Genomic DNA, 24,897 nt, shown 5'->3' with positions numbered 1-24,897 from the left:
AAAGGCGCCTGCCGATTTCCCCCGGTCGGATCAGGCCGAAGGTGCCGTCTACAGGAAGCTGGGGCCAAAGTGGTGTGTTGCCTCCGCCGAGGGGCCTTAAGGGTCCAAACGCTCGGCATCGGCTCAACCACCAGGATCCCCTTTTCCCCGGACACGGCGATGCCACGCACGGCGAAACGTGGGTGCTCGGGTCCGTGGTGATGCACTGTTCACCATCATCCCCTTGCGGGGATGTCCCTGCGGATGCTCGGGAACCCGCGGTGTCGCCACACACCGTCGCGACGCCTGCAGGCTGCAGACGCCCCCCTGCGGGGATGTACATGTTGAGCATATCGGTGAGAGTGCGGTTGAGGCGCTCCGTGAGGCCGTTCGTTGGGGGGTGATCCGTTGCAATATTATTAATAAACCAAAGGAAGCTTTTGATGATGCAGCTCTGTTGTTCAGTGCAGATGGGGACCGCAGCGGTGGCCGAGTGAGTGGTTGAGCATCCGCCTCGCATGCGGGAGGTGCGGGGTTCGATCTCCAGTGCCGCCGTGTACCCACCGGTGATACAATGGGCACAAGCTTTCCCCTGGTCTGGTGATCGGCTTATTTAGGGTGAAATGCTTGGGAAAGCGGTCTTTGACCTCACCTTGAGAAATCGAAAATACCTTGTGCCATGGCGCTCTTTGGCCTCAGATGCTCTTGCGCCATAAAAAATCATCGTCTTCATCATCACCATCATCATCATTGCAGACGATCTTGATACAATGTTCGAAACAGTGAATGATACGCTGTCTATGCTTGTGCTTTGGAGTCACTGTAATTCTTTAAAAGTAAATGCAAATGAAACTCAGGCAATCTTCTTACCAAACGGTAAAAGTCATAAATAACATCCGATCAATTTGTTTCAACTCAAACCACACTGCAGCTGCCAATACCTCGAAAACGCTTGTAGCGTGTTTGGCAAGCAAATTACTCTTACACGAACATGTAAAGTAGGCATCCTTAAAAGGTGCCTTGTCTTCGGCCTACAGTGTCGACCATCATATACTTCCACCTCGAAGTACACTACTCCCGTTTAAATTTTTGTCATGTCATACATACAGAAACATTGACCTCTACAAAGAGACGCTCTTCGAGTGGTATTCAATCGCCCTGAGGACTATCGCACAAAAGAATTAGTAATAAACTTATTCCACCTCTACAGCATACGCTTCGCTCAAGATTACAAGCAAGGAACCGAAAAAAAAATATCGTTTTTATTTATACCTTGGCTGAACTTGCAACCGATACTTACCGATGTACTCACTGCGCCGAATGGAGCTGTTTTGTATGCCTACACAGCGAAGTAACTGTGGCGCACAGATGGTGTATCGTTCTATCCCATCCCTTTGTATATATAGTCTTTCCTATAACGGCCTGCCTCCTTCTTAAAGCTGATTTACTGCGTTCTCTCAGCGCCTTAAGAATTGTATCCACCGTTTTCATCACCTATTCTGTACTTTGTACATATCAAGTGTCACCTTTTTATCAGCGAGTCTACGTCATAAGGAAGCATTATCATTATTAGCATTATTTGGAACATTCTTGCAGACACGATTGGTCTAGGAGCGCATACAGCAGACAAGCACAAGAGACAGGCGCCTGTCCATCCTCTTTTCTGCGTTTTTTTGTGTGCGCCATAATGCTTCCTGAAAACGTAGACCAGCTGGGCTATCTTCAAGTTCTCTTAAATCGTGTCAGCAGGTTGACATTAACACAGTTTTCTGCTTTATTGTAATGCCTGCACTGGAGACTCGATATTTTGTATCGGGAGCTACACTAGGCTACCGGTCGAGCATTTCGCGCTACAGGCGAGACGCCAGTTGAGCGCATGCGCCGTTACCATGGTTACATGGGAGAGGACCGGTTGTGCGCCTGCGCCGTTACCATGGCAACCGGGGAGGAGTGGGTGCGCCGCGCGCTTTGTCGTTCCCCTCCCCCTTTATTCTTTCCTTTACGGCGCAGTTCGGGTGTCCACCGAGATATCTGAGACGGTTACTCTGCTTTGCGCGCTCGCGGCGCCATCTGGCATGACGTCACACCACGCAGCACGCCGCCGTTTGGTATGACGTCACACCGCGTTCATCACCCGAACCGCGCGTCGTCGCATGCGCAGCATTGCGTATAAAAAGCGGAGATGTAATCGACGGCTGTTACGCAACGCTTGATATGGATGAACAGAAGGAGAGTCCAGCCGCTGCTAAACGACGGTATACACAAGAGAACATTAACTCTTCCGATCATGAGGTTGTCGCCTGGCAGTTGGCTACTCAACAAAGAGAGAATGAGCGTCAGAAGGCTAAGAGAGCAAAGGAGACGCCGGAACAGAGGGAGGAACGCCTTGCCAAACGGAGACGCCAGACTGCCGAGCGTAATAGACGCTGCACAGCGGCCGAGATGGAGCCTATGGAAGGCGTCAGTCAACGGCAACCAACCGAAGAGGATGTGAAGGCCTGTCGTGTGACTGATCGCACCATTGGAGTTTCCGAAAGTGCATCTGCGACCCGGACATTTCAAGCGGACATGTCTCTAGCTCATTGCTAAACATACAGTGCCAACAACAGCCTCAGCCAGGGAAACGTACCCCCCGCTACGTATATCCTGGCATAGCGGAGCTAAGCCACTGCCAATTTTTCTTCCTTCCCATCATGTCCAGTTCTTGCGACTAATTTGTGATACTTGGTACTATTTTTGTGATTTCATTGCACTGGATTCCTGCCAACACCTTCTTTTGCGTGCAATGTAATTTCTTTTGTTCTTTACTTTATTCACGCCGCTGCTATCGTGGCCCAGAAGCCAGCCACGCGAATCAGAGCGTTTCTTTCTGGCGTTCCCTTTTCGGTGGACCTGATTTTTATGCGAGTGGCAGGAAGAGGCGTCCCGTTTCTGAATGGAATTTTCTCGACAATACATTTGTCTTCTGCTACCGAATAAAGTTGAGCGTAGCCAAAAAGAGCCGTCCAGCCGATTTTTACCGACAAGGAAAGCTCAATGCAGTTGTCCGCCATTAAACTTTCAGCCGAAGCTCTCGTTGTGTCGTGTTTTCTCTTCTGTGGTAGTTTCTTTTTTATTTGTATTGTAGCGGGAGCTACACTAGGCTACCAGTCGAGCATTTCGCGGTACACGCGAGAGGCCAGTTGTGTGCATGCGCCGTTACCATGGCAACCGCAGAGGAGCAGTGGGTGCGCCGCGGCTTCGTCGCCACTCTTTCTTCCGGGGTCCCTTTTTTATCCCTTCCCTTATGGCGCGGTTCAGGTGTCCACCGATATGTGAGACAGATACTGCGCCATTTCTTTTCCCCCAAAACCAATTTAACCTTACGGCCGCAGTCCGCGGTGTCGGTCTCCACGGCAGCAGCGCATGGATCCCACCTACCGTTCCGCTGAACGCATCAATGTGCACCGGCGTTTTATGAACATTTGGTTCTGGGGGAAAAGAAATGGCGCAGTATCTGTCTCACTCTATCGGCGGACACCTGAACCGCGTCGTAAGGGAAGGGATAAAGTAGGGACTGAGAGAAGAAAGGAAGAAAGAGGTGCCGTAGTGGAAGGCTCCGGAATAATTTCAACCACCTAGAGATCTTTAAAGTGCACTGACATCGCAGAGCGCACGGCGCCTTAGCGTTTTGCCTCCATCGAAACGCAGCCGCCGCGGTCGGGTTCGAACCTGGGTACTTCGGATCCTTGACCGGAAGGATTGACCTTGTGTATCTGAGAGAAAGCAACCAGTCTAAATACTGTGTAGGCAGCATTGAGACAACTGCGCGTTACTTTACCGATCATCAAGCAGTGTTTATCTCTGTCAAAACAATGGAATAAATAAACAATGTGTCTCACCGAACACTTCTTCAATGCTTAGCATTTTAGTCACAACAAACTCGACAACATGCGTAACCAGCGGAGAACTACAGCTCTCGCTACATATATCCTGTCACAGCTGAGCTAAGCCACTGCCAATGTCTTTGCGCTGTGTTCGTTTCAAGTATCAAAGCTAAATAAACCAAGGCAGATGAAAGGGAGGCGCGAGGATGTATTATAAGTGAGCCTTCTTTTCCCGCAGCCCCGCTGCTTTTGTGTGTGGAAGGTGAGGGGGGTATGACAGCGCCCCGATGAGTGAAGCGGTAAGCCAGAGTGATAACCGGAGCCGCCGTCGCTCACATGAGCAGGGACGGTAGCAGGCCTGCGCCGCTTCACCGGTGGGAAATGCTCCGAGGTTGCTGATTGGTAAGCCACAGTGCGGTTTCTTTTCTCTAGAGCGGGTTGCTTTTTAACGAACGATGCCATCCAGCGCGTGGCCACAGCAGACGTGCTTTTAAAGACGAGCTGTAGTCTGCTCTGCGCAGAGGCGGACGGCGCACAAAGAAGCGAGGACAAAGGCACGCGTGCTAGACAAAGGCGGAAAATAATACTATCTCTTGGCCGACTTCATTCGGCTTGTCGGCTCGAAAGGGCGCTGTGCACACACGCTCAGCCCAAGGGCAAAGAGTAACACAAGAAGGCGCCCAGCGGGTGATGTCATCCGTCCTTGGGCCAGACACGGCTATACACCAAGGAGCCTCACTGAAAAGAAAAAAACTGCGCTGTGGCCCGCATGAAAGCCAGAGCTGCTTACGAGTCCAACTTACGTCTCCCGTAGCAGTTGAGTGACACAGCACACTGCTGGCACCTCAGCATCCACGAGAACGAATCGTTGGTGCCAGCACTGAGGGCTCGGCAGCTGTCCTATCGCTGCACGGCTCTACTGCGGCAGCGATGCGAGGAGGGAAGCCACAAAAGGTCTGCAGCAACGCTCGAAAGATAAGCGCGCGCTTTGTTTACGCGCCGCTTCTGCTGCAGCGAGCACTGAAAGCACCACGCGCGGCTGTAATTCGTTACGGCCAAGGCCGGGTGGCGTGAGCACGCTGCTGCCTACATGCATATGAAACGCCTTCTTTAAAAAGCTGCCTTAACGCGCTACACCGTACGTGCAATAGGCGCCTGTTCGTGCTGCACTATAGCCTCTTCGCGCAGTCCGTAGAATATAAAAAATGAGCCGGTCTCAACGCAACCACCACACTTCGCTGCCCCCTTGACATGGGCTCGCTTTTATTTCCCTGCACGAATATGTACACAGAACTTCAGCCAGCGATGGGATCTGTTTGACTCGAATTCTCTTCCGCTGTAGCCATTATGCAACGGCTACCGCTGCTGTCTGAGATTAGCGCTCACCTTGAGAGCCCTTGGGAAACAGCGAACGTGTTATTTTCAAAGGAACCGATGCGCTGCCGTGAGTTGTAGAGGCCCTAGAGAAGGCGGTCTACGCACACCGTCATATTTTGTCGCAATGCCAAGCTGGCTTTTCCGTCCCGATTCGGCATACATCACTTTGCTCACGCCGTGGTAGCTCCTCAAGCGTCTACCCCCTTCCCAGTTAGAGGAGCAGCAAGGCGGCTGCTTCCAAACCCGATTAATTTGAGGCGCCCGTGGTGAGAATGATTTTTCCGATGCTCTACCGGATGGCCAAAGGGGCAGCGGTGCGAGGAAACCGGCCCTCGTTTGCTTAGGTTAAGATGTCTTATGCCATGCCATGTTACTTTATTTAGTGTTTGGTCATGTTATGTTTTGCTGTGTTACGTTAAGGGTGGTTCGCTCGCTCTCTTTTGCAGCAGCAGTCAGTGCTAAAAACTTACGACCGCGCCTCCGCCCGCACACCCACGGTCAAAAGTTTATGGCACGCCCATATTTGCGACAACACTGAATTAATCGCCATCCTTGCACGAAGCCCGAGATAGACATACGCAACTTAATTTCTAGATGCGAATTGCATGGTGCATCATTCAACGTGAAGACATGCCTCCCTTCGCGAACGATCGAACGAGCTCCATAATTTGTTTTTTTTTACTGCGGATGTTGTATCGATATGTAGCGGGCTGCGCTGTGGTCGTCTGTGCACAGTGGCCAGACCACGGGGTAAGGAAAAAAAGCAACGCATTTGAACGGCAAGAGGGGAGAGGTGTGTGGCTTCCTGGGCTGGGGTCTAGGGATGGTGGTGGTGGTGGTGAAAACTTTATTTAGTGAAGAAAGAGAGTTTTAATGACCGTTTACAAATGTGGAGTCCTTAGTCCAAGAACCCGCTGGACGTATGCTCGTGTCCGTTGGACTATAGAGCCTTTTGAGACTCCTGCCTCGAACAGTTGAGCAGGGCTGCCTCCCGTATAGCTCTCGGGAAGAGTTTGGGAGAGGGAAGGATTCTTCTGACAGGCCCAAACCATGTGGAGGTTATCGGACACTTCACCACAGTGAGGACAGCGCCCATAAATTTTGGGGTCAAATTGGTCTTCTATTGCAGGACACAACAAAGTGTTGGTCTCGTGTTGTTTCGTGTCACAACGCCAACGGCCCACAACGGCGACACCACTCTAAGCCCACGCCACATGCCTCTGTCCGCCTCCTTTTATGACCGAAGCGGCCCCAGGCGGCTAAGTGACTCAAAAAACCACGTAAGAGGAATTGCACACTATATATCAATGAGCCGTTTCATAGGCCTACGCTTAGAGGAACGCGCGAGGTCTCTTCTGGCTGCTTCATCGTCGAAACAGGCCAACACGCGCCGCAGGGGAGGTCCTTCGGCCGAGGGTAGTGCGTGGCGATGTTTTCCAGGCATAAAACGGCAAATGCCCACAGTGAGGAATTGGCTGAGAATTGGGGCAATGTGTAAGTGCAGTTGCCGCCGACGCAGGACCTTTGCTTCTTTTGCCAATGACAAAACAAGTTACTTTCTAGTACGAATGATGCTCATCCGTATTTCCTGAAATATCGATAATTATCGAATTCCCAGAGGCCAGCACTCTCCTGCAGGCCTCGAGACATGCCCGGAGCTAGTCTCGACAACTGGGTCTAACGCTCCCAAATTTCTCATTACAAGGACGTGAATTGCGCTATATTGCTTCGGCGGACGCGGTTGTTGCGACGAGGGTCTCCTCTTTCAATCTTTCCTCTCAAGTCTGTTTCAATTAAATAAATTTAAAATTGGTTTTTCAGGAAAGGAAATGGCGCAGTATCTGTCTCATATATCGTTGGACATATGAACCGCGCCGTAAGGGAAGGGATAAAAGAGGGAGTAAAATGAGAAAGGGAGAAAGAGCTGCCGTAGTGGAGGGCTCCGGAATGATAATGATTACCTGGGGATTTTTCACGTGCACTCAGATCGTACAGCACACCGGCGCTTTTGCGTTTCGCCTCCATCGAAACGCAGCCGCCGCGGTCGGTTTCGAACCCGGAACTCCGGCTCTGTATCCGAGCACCCTAACCGCTGATCCACCGCGGAAAACAACAAAACATTCCAACTCTCCTGCGGAGTGGGGATAGGGGAACGGAGGTTAGGGGGGGTTACTAGGGTATCCGTTCGAAAAAATTACCTGCGGTTTAGCTACTGCTGAACCTGGTTAGAGGACGAAACCTGTGGTGTATCGGAAAAGTAGACGCGGCTCGGCGTCTGTAACGTTGTGTTCCGCGCATTGGATAGGCAGCGGGTCCACCCTGGCAGGTCGCACTTAGTGGGTGATCGCGAGAGGTTCGTCACCTAATAAACGCTGCGGCCTATATACACCCCCCTCCCCCCAGGCTGACGTCACAACGGCAGTTTCCATCGGGCGACATCACACAATTGTCACGTGACTGCTCTACCGCCCTCTACCGGCGAATCGAAAGGTCAAAGGTCGAGGCCAAAGGTCAAGAGGTGCGACACCATTGTAGACCACATATGGTAAGGCCTATAGCTACACTTGACCTCTGGCTCACTTGAAGGTCAACCGGCAACGCACGGCGAAATCGGCTTTACCTAGCATAGTGAAGCATTCGCTTCAGAAGTTGGAAGACGCTTAAGCTTCGCCTTTAAGAGTGGAACGCGACAGCGTGTTGCAGCGCTGCCACGGAGTCCACGGAGCGTCATCGCCCGTTCGACGCGACGCCTTGCCCACTGGACAAATCGCTCGGAGTTTTTAGGACGCCTCTGAAAACAGCCCATGCGCCGCCCGAAGAGATCACGAATGGTGTTGTGACTCTACCCCCCCCCCCCCCCCCCTGTGCGTTGCTGCAACAGCAGTCTTCAATTAATCCACTGCCAAAGGCAGTGCGGGATCCTGCTACAGTGGAGCTTCTCCGAGTACACGCTGCCATGCGACCACCTGAATATAAATGCGGCGCCCGACACCGCGCTTTAGGTCAACAAAGTGCCCCCCTTAATTGTTTTTTTCTGTCCTTGAGCTACAGATAGATAGATAAAGAGGAGGAGGAAAAGGCAGGGATGTTAACCAGAAAGGGGTTCCGGTTGGCTACCCTGCACTGGGGAAGAGGAATTAGGGGACTAAAAGGAGGAAGAGAGAAGGGGAAAAAGGCATAAAACACACACACACACACACAGTCGCACTCAAGTAGGCAAAGAGTGCCTTGTATGCCTCGAGGTCAGTCGACTGCTGTGGCCACGGACCGAGGATGTTTTTTGCTCTGTTAATAGGCGAGGATCGAGGCGGTCCAGGGCACAACACAGTGTATGTCTTGCACTCGCAAATGCACGGCACTCACAGAGAAGATGAGCGATGGTCTCCTCACAACCGCAGCTTTCACAGGCAGGTCTGTCGGCCATACCCATCCGGAAAGCGTAGTGGTTGGTAAAAGCAACACCGATCCATAAACGGCATAACAATGTTGATTCGCGACGTGCTAAGTTACGTGGAAGACGAAGGCGCAGTCCAGGGTCCAGTGCCTTGAGGCGGAGGTTGCAAAACTCTCCCGTGTTCCACTCTGAAAGTGTGAGCTCCAGCGCCAAAGGGCGAAGCCCACACGCAGCGTCAGGTCTCGATATTGGGATCCTCACTGGAAGTCCGTCGTTGTGAGCAGAACGCGCAGCCGCATCGGCCTGGTGATTACCGTTAATACCACAGTGTCCTGGCAGCCATTGAAATATGATGTCATGACCTTTGGATACGGTGCCGTGGTACAGTAGACGGATCTCAGCAACAAGTTGTTCCTGCGACCCGCGGCGTAGCGCAGCTTGCAGGGCTGCTTTAGAGTCCGTGAAAACCGTCCAGTCATGTGGAGGTTCTTGACTGATGAACTCTACCGCAGCCCGTAAGGCTGCGAGTTCCGCACCAGTGGAGGATGTTGGATAGGTCGTCTTAACTTTCATGAAGATGGATCTGGCCGGTATCACCACCGACTCCGCAGAACTGGTCGAGTGAACTGATCCATCTGTGTAAACATGTATGCAGTGACTGTGGTAAGAATGCAGGTGATTCAATGTCAGTTGTTTGAGAGCGGGCAGTGATACACCAGCTTTCTTCGTAATGCCAGGAATATAGAGGTGAACCCGAGGTTCCTGATGACTCCATAAGAGTGAGCACGGTCTTGACGCACGGGTGAACTCCGATGGAAGATATGCGCGATGGGCTTCAATGACTTTGGCGAATGCAGTACGCGGCCTAATTATTGAGAGTGTTGCGAGGTGATCACAGAGAACCCGTGTGAGGTGCCGAATATGTGTTATCATGGTGTCAACAGCAATGTATGTAGTAACAGGATGTTCCCGGGCAACAAGAACAGTTGCTGCTGTTGATGCACATTTAGGCAGTCCAAGGCAGACACGGAGAGCTTGCGCTTGCACACTTTGAAGAGTCTTGATATTTGTCTTTCTAATGGAACTGAATATCAGAAGACTGTACCGCATGCAGCCCAGAAATAGGGAACGGTACAGTTGTAGCATCGAGCGCACTGATGCGTCCCAGGACTTTCCCCCGAGGAAGGAGAGGACGTGGACAATCGCAATTAGTCTCTTTCTCATGTCGTAGATATGTGGACTCCACGAGAGGTTCCTGTCGTTGACAACACCAAGGAATCTGTGGTTTCTCTCATAGGGAATGGCTTCGCCATTCATGCGAATGGTGTAACGTGATATTATTTTGCGTGCGAACGCCACAAGTGAACACTTTTCGGTCGAAATGTTCAGGCCCTGCAAGCGAAGATGTCAATATCGATGCCGCCTTTTGAAGTATTGCACGAACTTGAGGACGGGTCACCCCTGATGCCCTAATACAGATATCATCAGCATCTACAGAGATCTGAGCAGATGGTGGCAATACGTCGACCAGGCCGATGAGAGCAAGGTTGAAGAGAACTGGGCTCAACACTCCACCCTGAGGGACTCCGCGCGAATTTCGGTGTAAGGACGTTGGTCCGTCCGCAGTCAGGACAAAAAACGACCTCTCTGATAAATAGCTGCGTATCCAGCTGAACGTGCGGCCTTTGATCTCAGCAGCTTCCATTGCGTTCAAAATGGCCTGATGCGTTGCGTTGTCGTACGCGCCCTTGATATCCAAAAACAATGACACAGTCAATCTTCAAACTTTTGCTGTGTTGCACCGACGTTACATGGTCAACCACGTTGTCGATAGAAGAGCTGCCTTGTCGGAAGCCAGACATGAAGGTTGGATAAATCTGATATCGCTCCAAGTACCATTCCACGCGTGTGAGCAGCATTCTTTCCATGACTTTGCCGACGTAGCTGGCGAGTGCAATTGGACGATATGATGAAAGGTCGAGCGGTGATTTCCCCGGTTTAAGAAGTGGAACCAGACGACTGGTCTTCCAATTATGAGGAACAATGCCAGCAGTCCATGACTTGTTATAAGTGTCCAAAAGAGTCCGTCGAGCTTCTTGGCCAAGGTTGGCAAGTGCGGAGTACGTCACACCATCGGGCCCTGGTGACGATGACCTTCTACCAACAAGCCAGCGCAGCATCAAGTTATTCCATGTAGAATAGTACATCCATCCGAGAATCCCGTGAGGGTGGAATATTGTTGCAGTGCATCGTTGCTCCTGGATTCGGAGGGCCTGTTATTCTTGCCCAGAAATCTTCGGCTACCTCAACCACACTGCGCCTTTGGTGGAGCGCTTCGGATTTGAACGGGTGGCGCTGTTGAGGGGACCTGCGAAGACCCCGAATTGCACTCCAAACTCGTGACAAAGCCTTCCGTGGATCAAGTGTTTGGCAAAATGTCCTCCAGTGTTGTGTTTGCAGTGCCTGAATTCTGCGCTGAATCTTCTTCTGTATGCGCCTAGCATCTCTTAGGTCTAGGCGCGACTTTGTGCGTCGGTGATCGCAGTCGCTGCAATTCGAAGTAAAAATCGGTGTAGTCAGCGACAGGGTTAAAGGGGCAGGTGGCGTGTTCCATGACCTTCTTAATTTTTTGTTCAAGACCAGTAGAGAAGCCCTCTGTGCAAGCAGCCTCCATAAGCAATTTAAAAACTGTCCAGTCAATGCGCTGCCTACACGTGTCTGGGGAATATGTGGAATGGCCGGTAATAATCAGATAGGTTGGGATATGGTCGCTGCCATGGGTTTCTACATCCGAAAACCACCGGACGCTGTTGGTAAGGCACCGTGAAACGAAAGTCAAGTCCAAGCAGCTGCTATAAGTCACCCCTCGAATATAGGTCGGGCTTCCGTCATTAATGCACTGGAGGTCATGGTCAGAGGCGAAGGACACAAGCTGTCTTCCCCTAACGCCCATCCTAACGCCTCCCCACATGGTGTGATGAGCATTGAAGTCACCCATAATGACCCACGGAGCAGGTGTAGCTGCCATGAGACCACTCAACCTCCTGGCGTCGAAACGACTTGATGGCGCCAAGCGCACCGCCAGTAGCGTAAACGTCAAGTCTCGGCTCTTCACTTTCAGGCAAACGTACTGATTGTCTTCGTTCGGAGGAACTGAATGTTGCACATATGTAAGTTCACGTCGAATGTAGACGATGACTTTGTTGAATCTGTTGCGTGTGGGTGATGCAAATGCCTCATAAGCTGATATTCGCAAAATTGCAGGGGTCTTCGGTTCACAAATCACAAGAATGGGGAAGTGATTCTCGTAGACGTAGTGCCGTAAATCGGAAATCCGCGACTGGAGTCCACGAGCACTCCATTCGAAAATGAAAGCTTGTTTGACTTTCTTTTGAAAAGACAGGTTCGAAGGAGCCATGATGCCTTCTACTGTAGAGCCGCAAATACTGGATGTAGCGCGTCCAGCACTTGAAGTGCGCTATTTGCTGCTGGCGCGCGTAGGCTGGAAAGCAGAGCACGGATGGCATTCATTAGTGACGTCAGCATTGCAATCACTTACATATCTGGGCCATGGCCTTAATCGTGCCTGTTGGCCGGATCAGTCGTATATGCGCTGCACACTGCCTTGAGTGCGCCAACATCCCTGACACAGTAGGCGTAGTGGCAAAGTTGCATCTGAGGCAGCGGGTCCAGCCTCACCAAGCGCCGGGCTCCCTTGATTTGGTACGGTTTTTGGTGGAGGCGGACAAGCTGCAGTTGCGTTTGGGGCGTTCTTCTCAAATGTGACTGCTTTCTTTGACGGCCTACGGCGGCGCGAACGACGTCGTCGCACCTTTGCGGCGGCCTCTTTGTGCGTAGAATGGTCTCGCACCATTTGCTTCAGTACCGCCCGCTCGGTCTTTAGACAGGGGCAGTCTTTCGAGGAAGAGTCATGAGGGCCGTGGCAGTTGGCGCACTTCAAGGTAGTCGCGCGGCAAACGTCACCGCTGTGTGACTCTGAGCATCGCGGGCACACGATGGAGTTGATGCAGACGCCGCTCACGTGGCCGATCCTCATGCACTACCTGCATTGAAGGGGCTTAGGCACAAAAGGTCGAACTGGATGACGAAAGTGTCCAACCTTCACGTACGATGGTATGCAGTCACTCTTGAAGGTCAGCTTGATGCATGTAGACCTTCCTAACCGCTGAACTTGAATGATGGAAATGCCGTTGGTTGCCGGCTTGATCAACATGGGTAAATCTGCGTCACTGATGGCGATGTCGACGTTGTGGATATCGCCAGCCGTAGTGCCGCTGTCCTGGAGAATAACGGGGCGAACACTGATGTTGCCGAGTTTGCTGATTGCGGTTAAACTCTCTAGTGCACTTCGCTCCACCACATCAATGGCAATGACGTTTTTGAACAGGTTTATTCTGACATCTTTAATGCCTCCCGGTACGAGGCTGTCCAGATAAATAGAGACGGCTTGCCTGTTCAGGAGGTTCAAGTTGTCCGTTGGGTTCAATGGCACAAACAAGGCTGTATGCGCCGAGGAACTTCGCGTCGTGATGATCGTTGGCGTTCTTGATGAGGCCACCGTTGACGTGCTCGATGAGGACGATTCGGCTTGTCTACGCAGTCTGCGCTTGGCCTTCTTGCCAACAACCGGTATGAAACCGTCGTCGGCCATGGAAGAGGAGTCTTCACTTGGCACCGAGTTCACAACAGTGCCCTGGCTGCTCGAGTCACTCTGGCGATGCAGGCGCTTCCTCTGGGCGGATGCCGACCCACCGGGTTCCAATAGAGGCCCAGCAGCCTCCACTTCCATCGCCGTGGCAAAAAGGGAGCGGCGCCTCCCTGATTATAGCAGAAATTACCAAAAAACTGCAGAGACGTGAATGCAGCGCTCTGATACAGAACAACTTCGTCGTCTTCTTGAGCTATGGCTTTTGTTATGTCATGTATGATATCACCAAGCATCGGAGTGATTTCATTTCTGCATTGGAGAGCTGTAGGTGCACTCAGGGAGTCTGTATAAATAATACTGTTTCTGAGGTTCTCGTTTACTATTTTTCTTACGGCTAGGCACACGGCGTAACTATCGGCTGTGAAAACAGACGCACACTGTGGAAGTCTTATTTCCCTCTCACGCCCTCGTACTGCTACGCTTCCTACGTAGGCATCCGTTTTTGAATCATCAGTGTAAAATTCTGTAAAACCATTGTATTTTTAAGCGAAAAGCTTCACTACGCCAGCTTTTCGAACCATCAGCGGGGCCGCAAGTTTCACCTTGAATGTAGGTAGAGGTCAAACCATGAGCATAACTGGTGGTAGTCAGGTTCGACACATGACGTCAGCTACAGCAGCGACACCAGCAGCTGTTACACCATCTCGACTTTGACCTCCGACCTTTGACATTTGACTTCCGGTAAAGCGGGAAAGCGTCTGCCGGCATCGCATATGCGCAGGTCATGAAAGTGGGTTCTGCATAAAATGCCGGTGCACTTTGATGCGTTCAACCGAACGCGAGGTGTGATCGATGCGACGCCTGCCGTGGAGACCGACAGCCGGACCGCGCCCATATGGGAAGGAAAATGAAATCAAAATTGGTTTTAACGAAAGGAAATTACGCCTGTCACACGTATCTCGGTGGATACCCAGACCGCGCCCGTAAGGGAAGGAAAAAGAAAGTTGTTTTTAGGGAAAGCAAATGACGCCTGTCTCACATTGCGCTATTTCCTCCCCCCCCCCCCCCCAGAAAAAAACAATTTCTTTTTAAATTTGGCTTTCTGAAATTATCTTAGGGTTTGCGCGTCATTTGGAACCGGATTTGTTTCCATACCTTGGCATAATAATAATACTAGCATAATAATAATAGCATAACAACAGCAATAATAGCATAATAATAATAATAGGAATAATACGGTTGTAAATATCACCCAAGCTATATACACTGTCTTGTGTAAGCGCCTTTAATTCATACTACTGTGTGTGTCAGTATGGCTATCTAGGGATACAGCCAGTCGCTCACCACAAACGTAGCCAGGAAGATGCAGCTTTTCGCTTTCGGCCAGGTTTAACCAGAGCTAAACCACCAGCAAATTTTTTTTTTCTTGAGAATTAATTCTTGCACTATATGTTGTTGTGGAGTCTGCTTTTTGTGGAACTGTGTAACAGTGAAATCGCATATCACAGTAAAATTGTACCACGGAGGCAGAGGACCTCTTCTTAGCGCAATGCTGGGTAATGTGTGCAGTACGCCGAGATTCTGGCAAATCTCTTAAAAACTCAAGAGGAGTGGCCTGGTAGTTTGCGGTTTGTTGCTAAAGAATGTTCTAGATGGGCATTCCGTGATTATTTCGTTACAGATATGTTTCGGTAGGGAACAGATTTTTAGAATGTATGAGCATGTGAGCATGCTTCTGTCTGTAAGTGATGGTACGTTAGTTTCAACATGGACTGTTTATGGGCGACGCCCTGTGTGCACCAGTGGAAAGACGCTAGCCTAAATTATGCACTGGATCTAATCGTTTAAGGTATGATGGTCTTGCTGACCCATACACTATACATCCATAATCTAGGGTATACATCCATAGACATGTCCTATCGGTCTCCCAGTGTTTTCTTGACAATACTTTCAGTATTTTCGGCGCTCGAGAGGTTTTTTTCAGTGCGTGTAGATGAGGCAGGAAAGTGAAATTTCCGTCAAATGTTATGCCTAGAAATTTATGTTAGTTTTTTTAAAGCCAGCTCTGCTTTGTCCATGTGTAGAGTGGGATCTGCTTGTAAGCCTCGTTTGAGTGAGAAAAGAAAGGCCACTGTTTTCTGTGGAGAAAACTGGAAACCATTTGTATCTGTCCATGTTGCCAGTTTATTGTTGACTGTATTTGTCTTTCGCATGTTGACATGTTGAAGGATGTTCAAGCTATCTGAGATTGTCTACACAGACTGCGTACATAAGGGACCTTGGGATTATTTTACTGAGAATTCATATTTACAACAAAGAGAGTTGTGCTAAATATATACCCCTGACGTACTCCATTTTCCTAAATAAAATTCCTCGACAGGGTTGAGCCTAGGCGGACAATAAATTAACCGTTAGACAGGAAGCCCATAGGCAGGTCAACATTCTGCCATGGATTGCCAAGTACAGCTAAGTCCTGAAGAATCCCGAACATCCAGGTTGTGTCATATGCCTTCTCTAAATCGAAAAAGACAGCAAGACAGTGTTGTTTGTGTACAAAAGCTTCTCGAACAGTATTTTCAAGACGAACTAGGTGATCTTTTGTGCAGCATCCCTTTTTAAAACCACACTGACGGATATCAAGAAGTTCACAGGATTGAAGGAAAAAAGTTAAATCAAATCAAAACAAATTTATTTCAACATCACAACGTACAATACATTGGAATGCTGCGGGTGCAGAAAAAAAGCCTTCAGGAGGCTTGACAAGACCTACACACTACTAACAAACACTTGGCTGAAACTGCAGTGATGATCACTATATTAGGAATGAACACAAAACAATACGAAAATTCTGGAGAACACGAAAGAAAAAAAAAACAAATGACGTGCAATCTGCTTTCATAGCCAGGAAATACATTCCGAGTTAAGAGTAGTTGGCAAACAGTATTTTAACATTTGACGCCCGTAATTTGTTCGGGTGCGAGGAACTGCCCAGCGGTCAGTGCTACGCGTGTTTTATACATTGGTTCACAATGTTAATGAGACAAGACCTTTGAGGTATGTGTCATTTTTGAATATGCCGCAGTGGTAGCGTGAAGTAAGCATTGAATTGTGCAATGCGGTGACGGGTAGAAGCTGCAATTCATCAAAGATTGGTTTTGTGTGGGCGTTAAGGTTACCATTTTTAATGACACGTATTGCTTTTTTCTGTAACCTAAAAATAATGTTCATATTAGTTAGCGTGGCAGTGCACGAAATCAGAAAACAGTTGCTCAGCGTGGAAAAAAAAACGATGAATTATAGAGTACAAATTTAATTTTTTATGCCAAAAGAAACCATAGTCGCGACAACAAGCCGATTGTGCGAGCGAGTTTGGAACGAATGAGGGTGATCTGCGAGTTCCAACACATATTATCATGGAAAATGACGCATAAGCCTTTTACTTGTGACGTTATCTCTATGTTATTAGAGCCAATATAGAGGTTGACATCAGTATCTATTTTCAAGTTGCGAGGACGACATAATACGGCTTTTGTTTTGGAGGTGTTAAGAATCAGTAAATTTGAAATGCTCCAGTTGTGTATCAAATCGAGAACATTATTAGCTTTAACTTGCAGTTCGGGTAAAGACGGGCCGGGAAAAAGCAAGGTAGTGTCATTAGCATAAATTATGAAGTGGCTAGTTGAGTCGATGTTAACTACGTCATTAATGCAGATGTTAAAAATAGGGGGCCTAAAATGGTGTCCTACGAGACACCGCACAGGACCGTTCAGATTTGAAGTCATTAATTTGGACCTGTTGCTGGCGGTTCCGCAAGTAGCTCTCCAGAAGGATAAAAAAGATACTGTGAAATCCGTAATATTCTAGTTTTTCAGCAATAGCTCTGTGGTTAATGCGGTCGAATGCCTTTGAAAAATCAATAAATAATGCAAGCATTGTACTCTTTACGCTCAGAGGCTTTCAAAATTAATTTTCTGGAGGAGCAGTGCCCTTTCTATAGAGCGTTTTTTTTTTGTGAATCCAAACTGATAAGGTGTAATGACGTTATGTTTGTTTAAAAAACTACTCATTCTCTCATGAATTAATTTTTCTATGCCCTTGGAAAAAGTTGGCAGTGGCTTAGCTCGGCTATGCCAGGATATGCGTAGCGAAAGCTAAGACATAGCTTGGTTAATCTTGATTGCAAGTCCAGGTTAGTCCGTGGCTGGCCACGTGGTTCGTCACGCGGTTGGTCACGTGGTGCGGTGCGACCACGGCGGGGCTGCGAGCACCGCGAAGCTGCGAGTTCGTGGCCCATGTAGCTTTCGCTACAAAAACAGGAAGAACTGATATTGGCCTGTAGTTAGATATGCAGCCTCGATCGCCCCCTTTGAAAATAACCGAAACTTTAGCGACCTTAAGTCTTTCAGGGAAAATGACTGCTACGAATATTCAATTAATTGCATGTGTTCAATATGGCTTATAATGTGAAGCATATGCTTTATCGGAGCTATCTGCAATCCGTCAACATCCCAGCTTCTGCTGTTCCCAAGGAACAAAAAGTTTGAACTTCCGCCGTGGTTAAAAGCACTATCACGTGTGCTGCATTTCATTAAGTCCATTGAATGCGTGTCATAAGTAGTGCTTGAGATGGAGATAAGATACTCGTTGAAGAGGGTGGCTAACTCATCACCCGTGACAGATTTTTTTATCGATTATCATTGTAGACGGAAGGGTATCTTTGGTTCGGCTGGGATTTATCAAAGAATTTATTCGCTTCCAGAGCACATCTATCTGTTTTACAGCGTCGGCGTTAAATAGAGTTTCAAAATAAGGCGGCTTGCTTTTGCGGAGCACTCGATTTGTTTTATTTCTGTGCCGCTTAAAAGCTTTAAGGTCATCAGAGCTTTTTGTTGTTATGAAGCGTTCATAGAGGCGATTTTTGTCGTTGATTGCTTTTATGCAGTCTGCACTAACCCATGGCTAGCGGGCCTTTCGCGGCATATATTTTTCTACGTAGGGAAAGCAGAGGAAATAAATACTTTTAAACTTTTCGATGAAGGCTTCATTGCTATATCGGCAATATCACTGAGCGATACATTTTCCCACTATGTTTAAGTTATTTCATTACCAAACTGCTGCAGAGTACGATCATTTATGTTTCGATACCTAACAGCTAGGAAGTAAATGTCCTTCAGCACATTGGTACTGCCTCTTTACCGACCTCAGTTGGGGACATAAAGGTTACCACAAACTTGTTTTATTTAAAAAAAAAAAAACGGACTCAACGTGTCCTGCGAGCGTATCGTATCTCGCACTAAGTCGATTTCAAGTGAGTCAAATCTCAAACATTGGATCCCCGCAGAATTTCCGGACTTGTTTAAGGGACTCGGATATGTCAAGCGTCCTTACTCAATCCAGATGAAGGAAACCGCGAGGCCTGTAGCTGTGCATGTGCCACACGCAAGACAAGCTTCTCTGCGCGAGGAGCTGGAACGCTTTGAAACCGATGGAAAATGGAGGAGCCCGCTGATTGTATGTTTCATTTCATTTATTGGTTTTGTTTGGCCAGTACAGAGACTGCAAACAAGGGAGAGCAAGCTAAAGGCGCCTAGTAGCGCCTGACAGAGGCCTGCCCTCCCCATGTAAAAAAAAACAAAGTGGCACTTGGCAATGGTACAAAATTTCCATAAGTAACAGAAACTAGAAAAGCAGCGGATATATTGACAACGAAACAGAAATCAGTCATGCACAGAGCTAAGCACAACAAAACTAAGAGCAAAACATAACAAAGACAAAAACTGATTAGGTAAAAACACACCACAACTAGCTATAACAAAAATATTCATGAACAGATTTCCTAAATCTGACCTCGGACATATTTTGTACTGACAATTCTGTTAAGTATGGATAGGTGTTTAATGTATGAGGAATTATGTGAGTTAGTTTTTGGAACCCATAGTTTGTACGGGATTTTGATGCATGGTATTGAGGGTGCCTTAGACTGTAAGCTGTTTGGGCAATTAAATATGCGCTCTCGAAAGTCTGCCAGTTTCCTTTCATAAGGTCTCTGATATAAACAGCAAGCTTCTTGTGGTAAGCGGCCGTGATGGTTAGCAGTCTATGGTTGAGGAAGGAAGGACCCGTGCTCTCACTGTAATGTAAATTATCAATCGCTCGTACAGCTCTTTTTTGTAAAGTAAGTACTTTCACAAGATTGGTTGAGGTAGTCGTTCCCCAGATCAACAAACAATATTGTACATGCGAAAAGACTAGAGAGAAATAAATTTGTAGTTTGAATTTTCGAGGCAGTATTGTGCGAAATTTATTTAGGATACCAACAGAGCGAGCCATTTTAGTGCAAACGTAGTTTACATGATCTGTCCAGAGTAAGTGTTCTTCAAAAATGACTCCAAGGAACATTGTAGAGCTGACACGAGTTATAGGAGCTTGTTCGAAGTGAACTTGGAAGTTGTTCGGAACTTCCTTATTTTTGGCTCTAAACAGTATGTACTTTGTTTTCCTGACATTAAGTTCTAGCCTATTTGATTTTAACCAAACAGACAATTGGGATAACCAACTATTGGAGGCTGCTTGCAAAATATTACTATCTTGCCCTGAAAAAAATACGTTAATATCGTCTGCATAGATTATAATGTTGTCTGCTGGACGAAGGTTGACGATATCATTAATATATAATAAGAACAACGTTGGTCCTAGAACGGAGCCCTGTGGCACACCAGACACAATCTGACCAATCCCAGATGAAATACCGTTAATGATAGTTGTTTGAAATCGGTTGTCAAGGTAGCTAGCAAATAAGGTTAAAGGAACGCCTCGTATTCCATAACACTGCATTTTTTCAAGCAATATCTTATGGTTAACCGAGTCAAACGCTTTCCTCATATCAAGGAATATGCCAACTGTTAGCAGTTTATTTTCTATGTTTCCAATTAGCTTTTCTTTGATTTCCAGTAAGGAGGCCTCAGTTGTTTTGTTTTTTTGAAATCCGTACTGTTGCTTGGAGATGACACGGTTTTTGTCGAGATATTGAGAAAGACGTGTGTTGATTGCTATTGCCGAAAAGAAGCATTCGCGTCTGCATGGACCCGCGGTATATCAACGAAAACCTCAATTGCGAGAGGTACCAGCTTCCCAGAAGAGAGGATATCGAAGCAGAGTTGACTGGTGCCACTTATTTCGGCAAACTTGACGCCAACCGTGGGTCTCATCAGATACCGTCAGACGACCAATCGTTCAAAATCTGCACCTTCAGTATACACCATACGGGCGGCACAGGTTCCTGAGATTGCCATTTGGCTGAAGCTCCGCATCAGAAACACTTCCAAGGAAAATCATTCAAGCACTGCATAGGCTGCCTGGCGTGAGAGTTTACACAGGCGACGTATTGATCTGGGGCGCAACAAAGGCTGAGCACGACAGTCATTTGAGGGCGGCGCTTAAGGCCTGAACAATGGGAAATCTATATTTGGTGCCCAAGAAATCAAATCTCTTGGAGATGTCATCACTCGGGCAGGAATCAATTCGGATGAAAATCTCATCAGTGTGTTGTCAACTTTCCAAACCCATCGTCCAAGGCATTATGTGCAAAGGTTCTTGGGAGCAGTGAATTACCTCGGGAAGTACATTCCCTGTTCGCCGGAAAAGACAAAAGCCTTGCAGAGTTTAATCAGGCAGGAGCATAAAAAAAAGAGTGCAAGAGCCTACGTCTCTCTTGCTGACAACCCATCCTCTTCGACCCGCGAAAGCCGACCAAGATTAGCACAGATGCGTCGAGCAGAGCTTGAAAGGGAGTGGCATACGCTTTACAGGCACTCACGTAAGCCGAAACAAGATAGAAAAAGAGCCGCTTGTAATCACGTTTGGGTGTGAAAGGTTTTGCGAGCTCATAGTTTGCACTAAGATAACGGTGGAGACTGGTCATCAGCCGTTGTTGGCGATAGCAAAGGATATCGCCGAAATGCTGCCTCGTTTGCAGGGATTTTTTTTCTTTTTTCGACTGATGCGATTTGAATACGACATGCAGTTCGTGCCTGGCAAGGAGGTGCTGCTGTCCGATGCTTTATCCCGGATAGCAGCTTCCCCACAGTGTTTCGCCTAGCGAAGGGGAGGGGAAGGCGTTAAGGTACACGGGACGCAAATACTGGCAAGCATCGCAAGTGAAGACGCGAAGCAAACATTGCAGCCAGAAACGCAGAACGACATAGAACTGAAGGAAGTCATAAGAGGTTTGGACTTGGGTAAATCAAACGTTTCCAATCAGAGTTATCCTACGTTGATGGAAAAACTACAGAGAATGTTTACTACATTCGAATCAGTGCGATAGCACGCATTAGTGGTACGCATAAGAGCGGGCAGTGCCGCGGTATCCACGGGGCGCTCGAGCTAGGCCAGCTGCGAATAGACAAGGGAACAGACAACGGACGATTCTGGTCGGGTCGCTAGAAATCGGATTACTGCTTGCGCACTAATATTGATGAAAGGATATGCTGGAACGCCTTCATCAAGGGCATTTTGGTATAAACAAAATGAAAGCGAGGGCACAGCTGCTGATGCCCGGAATGCAGGAAGAGACAGGCGGCACGATTTCAAAGTGCCGCACGTGCTGCCGTTTGGCCTACCGTGAACCAGAAGAGCGAGTCATCAAAAGCCCTGCAGCGCTATTCCCCTGGGAAAGAGTTGGAATCCACCGCTCAGGGGCTTCCTACCTGGTCGTCCATGATGTGCACTCAAATTACCCCCAAGTGGAACGTCCGGAGCAGACCTCAAGTGAAAGCGTAATCAAGAAGCTCGAAATGATTTTTACTTGGCATGGCATTCAACACGACGTGCATACATCAACGGGGGTCCGCAATTCAGCTCAGTGCCTTTCGCGACTTTGCCCGAATATACGATTTCAAGCACGTCGTGTGCAGCCCAAGATTTCCACGAGCCAATGGCCTTGCCGAAACAGTAGCCGAGATCATTCAATCGTCTCCTGAAGGAGAGAGACTAAAGATGCTCGAGAACTCTTCTCGGTAGAACTAGTGAACGATCGTTTATCGCCCTTGGAAGACGGTGCTAATGGGCGACGACTGAGAGGACGCCTCCCTGATCCCAGCTGCAGCGGAGCTCAAGAAGCACGTACGCAGACCTGGGCCAGCCACACCACTTCCTGTCCTCTCGAGGGGAGACGCATTCGGGACGACTCCGGATGGACAACGAAGGCAGAATTTTCAAGACCAAGTAGCTCCGCGATCCAATCTTCTTAGGACAAAAGACGGCAACACAGCCGACAAAGAGACGCGAGCGTGGAGCATGAAGACCAGAGCCCAATCCGAGGTATTCCTCCCGGTCTGTGCCCAAGTTCGGCAGAGCATGGGCGTAGCGGCGAAGGTGGCAAAACTGGTACAGCACGGCGGCCAGCTTCTGCGCATAACTCGCCAGATCGCGGCATTTCACATGAGCCGATGACACGGGCCAAGTCAGACGAGTCGTATGATGGCGAAAACCAGTATAGTCCACACGCACCCGGTGTGGCTGACGATTTGGCAAACCTGCGCAAGTCTGCGCGCATTAGGAGAGCGCCATCCAGGCTTACTTACTCTGAAGACTCAACAGTTGTCCTAGGCGCTCATGTGTGTGTGTGTGTGTGTGTGTGTGTGTGTGTGTGTGTGTGTGTGTGTGTGTGTGTGTGTGTGTGTGTGTGTGTGTGTGTGTGTGTGTGTGTGTGTGTGTGTGTGTGTGTGCGTGTGTGCGTGCGTGCGTGCGTGTGTGTGTGTGTGTGGGGGGGGGTGATCAAATGTTCCCAGGCCACAGGGTCTGCTCTTCACCGGTATACATCCTGGCCCCTAAGATGCCGATAAAGTTATCAAGGTTCTCAGAGGTTATACCGATACTCCACAGATATTTTATAGCTTCGGGGAAGTATACTAACTGTGTGACTATGGTGCTCAAAAGCAGACCTCGTGGCCTGGGAACTTTTGACCGGCCCTGTCATTCATCACTGATGAGCGGACTTCCATGAGAGCTAGTGGATGACCGTGGTAGGCTATTTTACAATGCCGAATGCTTTCTTTGTCTCACGCTAAATGCGCATAACGCGTCCCGGGAATAAACACGGCTCCCCGGCGAGCGGCAGCGCAAGCACTTGGCCCGCTAGCAGCGCTCCCGAGGCGCCGACGCAACGCGATACCCCGTTTCGTGGCCGCGTCGCACCGCCAGAGTGACGCCACCGACGCCGCAGAGAAAACAAGAGAGACGCCGCGCCCCCTCCAACCGACTCGCGGCGTGCGCTGAGTGCGGCCAACGCGAGAGTGTCAGCGACCGCTCAACATGCGCCCGAGGATGCGCTCATTGAGTGAGCTGTCATCCAGCGCTGTGCTCAAACAGCGCGACCGCATGGTAAATGGATGCCCCTATGTGCTCACCTCAATTGCTTTCAACAGGATTCAGCCAGGAGCAGCTGGTCTGAAATGAATGAAGCTGTCTGCGCTGAACCCAGGAAGTGACAAGTTTCACTTTAGCAGAAATGAGAGGGTTAACCACCCGCACATGTAATCGCTGCGGTCAGTTCACAGGGACATGCCTTGGCTGACGAGAGAATGCATCGGATCAGCGGCTGCAGCCGACTAACATCGCCGACCAGCAACAGGACAGCCTTCCCTGGACGTTTACGGCTTGCTACACCTCTCTGATAACGCAAAGGGATCTACGCGAATTTCACGTATCCAAGACGAAGACGAATCCTGTCGCTCACTCATGGAGCGGGACACGGAGTGCAGCCCTGTCACAAGCAAGCGACATGTTCGTTGAAAAGGGCTGAAAATACGCTCGTAGCTTTGTGCACGCGCGTATTTTTGAAACTTACAACTATTATTATTATTATTATTATTATTATTATTATTATTATTATTATTATTATTATTATTATTATTATTATTATTATTATTATTATTATAAACCGGCCGCTCACGACCTTCGTCGTGCGCCGCGCGCGGATTCGCGCTATAAAGTACGCGCGCACTTTGGGAACCACTCACGCGTCTGCCGGTTGAGCTTCCTCCGCGTGGCCTCCTCGACGATGGGCGGCTTGCCGCTGCCGGTGCGACGCCGCGCTGCCTCGGCGGTGCCCACCGCGAAGAGCACGAGCACCACGAGAGCACGCATCACCACCATCACGGGAGAGCGCGGTCTTCGCACGGCGCGTAATCCTCCCCGCACAGGCACTCGCTAGCTGCCGCGCGCCCGAGCACGCTGTCGACATCAACTAGCCGACGAGGGGCGGCCGGCTCCGACGCGCTCCGGCTCGCGCGCGCGCGCCGCCTCGCGCTCAGTGATGTCACGGTACCGTACGTGACGTCACGCGGCGCAGCGCCGCTCCTGGGCATGACGTCGTCGGGATGGCTTCGTGTGTCGTCACCTCGGCTAGCGCGCGCCCTCCAACAGCGTTCATTTGGTTCATTCGTGGATGCGGCGCAGGATTGCGCGCGCGGAGCAGGCGTCGGAGCTGCGCTGGGACTCATGGGGTAGCCTTCCTCGCGGGCGTGTAAAGCAGCAACTCGTTGAACATTTCCACGGCATACGTGGGGAGGATGGATAAGGCTGAACCCTTTAAATCGGGCGGTGGCTCAAGC

The 24,897-nt window shown here is 49.3% G+C and overlaps 1 protein-coding gene across 3 annotated transcripts in view; it reads right to left on the bottom strand.

Annotated features, from left to right (window-relative positions):
* sog (chordin short gastrulation) overlaps positions 1 to 24,573 on the bottom strand; it is a 362,751-nt gene extending 338,178 nt beyond the window's left edge. For 2 of the 3 annotated variants that reach the window (XM_077652790.1, XM_077652794.1), the window contains exon 1: positions 24,304 to 24,563. In XM_077652790.1, the coding sequence (XP_077508916.1) occupies positions 24,304 to 24,527 (224 nt within the window). In that variant the 5' untranslated portion in view covers positions 24,528 to 24,563. Of the gene's footprint in view, positions 1 to 24,303 lie in introns of all 3 variants that reach the window. The other variant, XM_077652791.1, reaches the window with a different exon arrangement.
* Positions 24,574 to 24,897: the final 324 nt, after the last annotated feature.

The sequence above is a fragment of the Amblyomma americanum genome, chromosome 2, assembly GCF_052857255.1.
Source record: "Amblyomma americanum isolate KBUSLIRL-KWMA chromosome 2, ASM5285725v1, whole genome shotgun sequence".
Classification (NCBI taxonomy): Eukaryota; Metazoa; Arthropoda; class Arachnida; order Ixodida; family Ixodidae; genus Amblyomma; species Amblyomma americanum.
Note: the sequence above shows the minus strand (reverse complement) of the source record. Positions and strands in the feature narration are given on the sequence as shown.